This window comes from Phycomyces blakesleeanus (genome assembly GCF_001638985.1).
Source record: "Phycomyces blakesleeanus NRRL 1555(-) unplaced genomic scaffold PHYBLscaffold_14, whole genome shotgun sequence".
Taxonomy (NCBI): Eukaryota; Fungi; Mucoromycota; class Mucoromycetes; order Mucorales; family Phycomycetaceae; genus Phycomyces; species Phycomyces blakesleeanus.
In genome coordinates, this window is record NW_017265147.1 from 148,004 (window position 1) to 155,083 (window position 7,080).

The 7,080-nt window shown below is 33.1% G+C and overlaps 1 protein-coding gene across 1 annotated transcript; it reads right to left on the minus strand.

Moving 5' to 3' along the window:
* Positions 1-2,607: 2,607 nt before the first annotated feature.
* Positions 2,608-2,812, minus strand: PHYBLDRAFT_146863 (hypothetical protein; the record flags this gene model as incomplete). Its single annotated transcript, XM_018431739.1, has 2 exons — positions 2,608-2,712; positions 2,768-2,812. The coding sequence occupies 2 exons, from the start codon at positions 2,810-2,812 to the stop codon at positions 2,608-2,610; spliced, it is 150 nt and encodes a 49-aa protein (XP_018289924.1).
* Between the last annotated feature and the right edge of the window lie 4,268 nt (positions 2,813-7,080).

Below are 7,080 nucleotides of genomic sequence, written 5' to 3' on the forward strand. Positions count from 1 at the left end.
AAGGGGGGAGTGGGGTAGGGGGTGCATAAAGATTGGCTTAGGAAGATCGAGAGTGAAGGTCAGTGTATTTTTGAGAAAACCGCAAAACTATAAGGTTACTCATTCTTCATAAACAATATTTGAAGCTAATGAGCTCTCTCTCTAAAAAAGCAATCTAAGCGCCCAGCTTTCATATCCGTAGTGAAGTTATGAATTCTATATATATAAACAGCAATGCCTTTGCGATGGACATGCATTGAGTAAAAGCTTTATCATAAAAAAAGGCGAAGTTATCTTCCTAAGTAAGTATGCTTCCCGTCTAAAACAAGTATACAATCATACAAAAGTCAAAATCAATTAACGAAAAATGGAAGTCCAATGACTTTGACATTATACTCTATAGCTAACTAATAACTTATACTCTTTGGCTTATATCTTTGTGCGTGCAGATAATGAAGCCTTTCAATATCTCATATTAATATATTAGTATATAAAGTAAATTCCAAAATGCTTTATTTTATTACTGAAAAAGGCTGGTACTACTATATTTGGTAATTATCAAAGTAGTAGCTTGACCAAAATATATAGCTTGTATCATTAACTTCTCATCCAATTTCTCATATATACTCTCTTTTAGAAATATTTAAACAGTGAATTACAAAAGTATATATATATATATATAGCTTATACCATACACTTCTCAATCAATTGGTTAAATAATTCTGAGCAAGGATCGATATATTTTGCTTAAAATGAAATCCGATCCGAGCTATAAGCAACAAGATGTGTTTTAATGTGCTTTTAACATAATTCGATCTACTGGATATTTATGGATCAATTAACGTTTTACTTTCCTTAATTATCTTTCTCTCTCTTTTTCTCTCGCTCTCTCTTTATCTTTCTCTCTTGCTCTCTTGCTCTCTTGCTCTCTCTCTCTCTCTTTCTCTCTTGCTCTTTCTCTCTCACTCTTTCTCTCTCACTCTCTCTCTCCCTCTCACTCTCTCCCTCTCACTCTCTCTCTCTCACTCACTCTCTCTCTCTCTCACTCTCGCACTCTCTGTTTATCCACCACAAATCTTTATCTCGTTGATCTCTCTTCTTCTTAGACAATTATATCCTTACAATAACACGCCGCGTGATAAATCCATATACCAAAAGTCACTCTAGGATTATATATATACCCTGTTAGTGTATTTCAGATAAGCTCTTACACCTATCTCTTTCCTCTTTTCAATATACACGCACGCACTCAGAGATCCCTCTACCAGTCAATTGGCTGCACCAATACAAAATATATGATATTGTCTATTTCTTTTTATGTCTTCTTACAAACTAAGGATGCTAATTGATAATTCGGATAGTGTGCGCTTTTTTGTAAACTGGTATTACCAATCGGTGGTGCAGACAGCCTTTGTGTACCCGATAGTAAAAGAACCATAGCAGGGCCCATTTACAGGGACACTGTTATCCATATGGAGGTTGAAATACCGTTCAGTGTTCACTTACAGTTTCTGAGAGAGGATAGTATATTAATGTGACCTTCACTGCGCCGTAATCACAACAAAAAAAAATTCTTTTTTAACGATGGCTTGAATCTTCTTTCAACATTCCCTCCATCCCGCCATCTTTGTCAAGGATCTTCATTCCTGTTGGGGATCGTCATTCATATAATATTGCAACTTAAAGTAGAGAAAAAATGTCGCAATATAAAAAGAGAGCACACTCTTTTAAAAAAAAATCGAAATACTCTTTATTTTTCCTTTTTGACGACTGTTCACTGTATACACAGCTCTAACAAAAATAAGCCCTTGGTCAAACCTTCGTGTCCCTATAAACTTCGCACTGCTTTCAAAGTCGACAGTCATCACCACTCTACTGTTTTCTTTTTTTAACTCTGTACTAACAACAACTTCGCACTGCGTCCAAAGTCGACAGTCATCACCACTCTATTGTTTTCTTTTTTCAACCCTGTACTAACAACAACTTTACACTGCGTCCAAAGTCGACAGTCATCACCACTCTATTGTTTTCTTTTTTCAACCCTGTACTAACAACAACTTTGCACTGCGTCCAAAGTCGACAGTCATCACCACTCTATTGTTTTCTTTTTTCAACCCTGTACTAACAACAACTTTGCACTGCGTCCAAAGTCGACAGTCATCACCACTCTATTGTTTTCTTTTTTCAACCCTGTACTAACAACAACTTTGCACTGCGTCCAAAGTCGACAGTCATCACCACTCTATTGTTTTCTTTTTTCAACCATGTACTAACAACAACTTTGCACTGCGTCCAAAGTCGACAGTCATCACCACTCTATTGTTTTCTTTTTTCAACCATGTACTAACAACAACTTTGCACTGCGTCCAAAGTCGACAGTCATCACCACTCTATTCTTTTCTTTTTTCAACCATGTACTAACAACAACTTCGCACTGCGTCCAAAGCCGACAGTCATCACCACTCTACTGTTTTCTTTTTTCAACCCTGTACTAACAACAACTTCGCACTGCGTCCAAAGCTGACAGTCATCACCACTCTACTGTTTTCTTTTTTCAACCCTGTACTAACAACAACTTCGCACTGCGTTCAAAGCTGACAGTCATCACCACTCTACTGTTTTCTTTTTTCAACTCTGTACTAACAACAACTTCGCACTGTTTCCAAAGTTGACAATCATCACCACAGTAACGTTTTCTTTTTTGAAACCTGTGCCAACACTAGCTTCGCCGTACTATCAAAATTGAAACCAACAACCACAGTAATGTTTTCTTTTTTGAAACCTGCACCAACACTAGCTTTGCCACACTATCAAAATTGACACCAACAACCATATTATTTCTTTACTTTATTACAACAGTAAAATAAAAATTGAAATAATAGCCATATAACAAAATCTTGACACTCAAAAGCGATACATTATTTTCTTCTACACTTAGAGTGTCATACACTACCATTCTCAGAATTAGCTTTCAACTTTTGCACATATATACTATTCGTATTATCATACTTCTGAAACCTTCTTATTCCATTCCATTGCATATAACTTTCAAAGCTGTCGACTTTTAGTATATCTTTGTGTGACTGATTCTAAATCAGGCGGACACTACCGAGCACAACAGCCCACTATAGAAATCTTTTTTTTTGATCAGTGTACACCATGAATGTCAAAACTCTGTCCCACGCATCACATACACGGGCCACCTACAAATACTGCCTACAAATAACATCTTTCTTTAACTCACCACTTACTCTTTACTATATAAAAAGAATATACTACTATTAAAGCTTTATACTTTTAAATAAAAATAAAATAAAATAAAATCGCAGTCTTGTTCTCATATATTATATTAGAATATATTATATTATTTCATATACTTTTAATAATAAATTGAACTTTAATTGTACACCAATAATTTTTAGAAAGTATATATCTATAATTCTTTTTCTTTTTGTTTTATTTTTCTATTTGTGTCTATGCTCATGTTTGGTTAGATTGTTTTCCAATAGGTGTCTCTTCCTTCTATAAGCTTTGTAAAATATACTATACTAAAACTTATATTAAATAGAATGAATGGGTTATAAAATAATATAAAAAAGTAACAAATTATGTATACAGTAGAATTTAATACTCAAGATATATATTATTTATTAGTCAACCAATAAAGGGTGAGTATGCACAATGAGCAAAACACATATAGTTTAACCAATAAGTAATGAGTATGCGCAATGAGTAAAATACATATAGTTTAACCAATAAGTAATGAGTATGCGCAATGAGTAAAATACATAGAGTTTAACCAATAAATAATGAGTATATACGATTATTAACTACATTAAACTCTTGGCTGCAAACTAAAGTAAACTTGTAGGATTACTAAGATATGTATTTATAGTCAACCAATAAATAATACATATGCATCATTATTAAGAACTATATATCTTTGCAAACCAGTAAAGCATGTGACTTCACTATGAGTAAGAAATATTTTATTGGTTAAAAGACTAGTAGATATGCAAGATTAAGCAGAGCTATATTCTCAGTTAACCAATAGAGAGTAAATATTCATATTCATAAGACATATGTTTTTAGTCAACCAATAAATTGTAAATGTATATCATTATTAAGAACTATATTTTTTGCCAACCAATAAAGAATGCAGTCTCAAGATTTGTAAAGTTGTTTTGCAGCTAAATCAAGAAAGGTGCATATGCAGGATGAATGAGAATTAAAATTTCAGTTAACCAATAAAAAAAAGAATATGTAATATCAGCAATATGATTCTGTCCGGATCGGCCGCCTATTACGTTCGATCTGGACTGAATGGATATTTCCGACAATCTCGGACCACCGGAATCCAAAAGAAAGTAATATCGTAAAAACATATACGCTAGTAATAATAACTTTACTTTCTTATAAATCTAAAGCTTGTATCATATATCTCTCAAATAATTTCAAAATAACCCATATATCTTGTCTCCTCAAGATTCTAATTAAAGTTGTATCGGTTTTAAGCTATAGATAATAATATAATATACATTTTAATATATTCTTATAATCAATTTCTTCTACGATATATATATAAATTGTTCACAATGGCATTGTTCTTTTTTGTTAATACTTTAAATGTATAATAGGCACTATATATATATATATATATTCACACAATCAAAGCTATGTTTTCTAGTGTATTTAATATTTGCAGTACTATCTAGGTGCGGACCCATTTCTTTATAATTACACTCGGTGGAATTTAATCAAAGAATAATAACCTACAGAATAATATTATCGAGTTATTTTGAAACAGTCGGTATTTATAGTCAAAATTTTACCCTATAACTATATATATAAACTGCTATTGTATCTTAAATACACTGTTAGGTGTATATATATATATATATTCTTCTTCTCTTCAACATACACCGATACAGACATACTTCAGTAATCACTATCGATTGATATATTTATATATAGCTCTTACTTTATTTTAGATATACTGTCCAGCCTATTTTCTTTCTTCCCTTCAACATGCGCGCACACACACTCACACCCACATCCACATGCGCGCGCACACACTCAGGCATCTGCCTACCAGTCAATTGGCTGCACCAATACAAAATATACGATATTGTCTGTTTCGTTTTATGTTTTCTTACAAACTAAGGATGCTAATTGGTAATTCGGATAGTGTGCGCTTTTTTGTAAACTGGTATTACCAATTGGTGGTGCAGACAGCTTTTGTGTACCCAATGGTAAAAGAACCACAGATGGGCCCATTGACAGGGACACTGTTATCCATATGGAGGTTGAAATACCATTTAGTATTCACTCGAAACTATTTGGAGAGAAGTGTATATTAAAATAACCTTTGCTGTGCCGCAACCAAAACAAAAAAAAATGTTTTTTTAACAATGGCTTGAATCATCTTTCGACATTCCCAACATTCCTACATCCCTCTCAAGGATCTTCATTCCTGTTGTGGATCGGCATTCATATTGTATTGCAACTCAAAGTGAACCAAAAGCGGCGCAATACAAAAACGGAAGCGCACTCTTTTTAAAAAAAACCAAAATATTCGTTGTTTTATCTCCTTTTAGACGGCTGTCCATAATATATATGAGTCGAACAAGAAATAAGCCCTCAGTCATATCTTCGTGTCCCTACAAACTTCTCGACGCTTTAAAAACCGACACCAATAACTACAATATTCTTTTTTTTTTATTACGCCTAGCAACACCAGCTTCACAACGCTATCAAAAGTGCTATATACCACTGTTCTCAGAACTACCTTTAAGCTTTTGCACGCACATAACACTTGTATGCTTATACTTCCAGGACTGTCTTCAGTGACAATGACCTCATCCCATCATACATATTCTCCAAAGCTTCCGACTTTTAGTATATCTTTAAATAACTGGTTCTAGACCAAACAGAAATCACCCATCACAAAGTCCTACCATTGTAATCTCTCTTTACAGGCCCACACAATAATCCTCAAATCTATAATAATAATAAAATTGTTACACACCCTAATTCTCAAACCCTTCTTATATAAAAAAATCATTTCTTACACACTGCCTCCGTCTATCTCACTATCCCGCACTCTTTACATAATACAAATACTCTACTATCAAAACCTTCTCGATATTCTTAAAATAAAATTGCTGTTACAATGCACTCTCATTCTTCTTCAGCCTTTCACTTTAATCAATTCGACTTGGTTTAATTATAAGCATATTATTTATATATATATATATAGCTTTAAAAAATATTATAAGAGATGTATGTGTAGTTAAGATATGTGTAATCGAGGTTTGTGTGTGTGTGTGTGTGTTTGTGTGTAGGTGAGGTATGTGAGAAGGGGGGAGTGGGGTAGGGGGTGCAATAAAGATTGGCTTAGGAAGATCGAGAGTGAAGGTCAGTGTATTTTTGAGAAAACCGCAAAACTATAAGGTTACTCATTCTTCATAAACAATATTTGAAGCTAATGAGCTCTCTCTCTAAAAAAGCAATCTAAGCGCCCAGCTTTCATATCCGTAGTGAAGTTATGAATTCTATATATATAAACAGCAATGCCTTTGCGATGGACATGCATTGAGTAAAAGCTTTATCATAAAAAAAGGCGAAGTTATCTTCCTAAGTAAGTATGCTTCCCGTCTAAAACAAGTATACAATCATACAAAAGTCAAAATCAATTAACGAAAAATGGAAGTCCAATGACTTTGACATTATACTCTATAGCTAACTAATAACTTATACTCTTTGGCTTATATCTTTGTGCGTGCAGATAATGAAGCCTTTCAATATCTCATATTAATATATTAGTATATAAAGTAAATTCCAAAATGCTTTATTTTATTACTGAAAAAGGCTGGTACTACTATATTTGGTAATTATCAAAGTAGTAGCTTGACCAAAATATATAGCTTGTATCATTAACTTCTCATCCAATTTCTCATATATACTCTCTTTTAGAAATATTTAAACAGTGAATTACAAAAGTATATATATATATATATAGCTTATACCATACACTTCTCAATCAATTGGTTAAATAATTCTGAGCAAGGATCGATATATTTTGCTTAAAATGAAATCCGA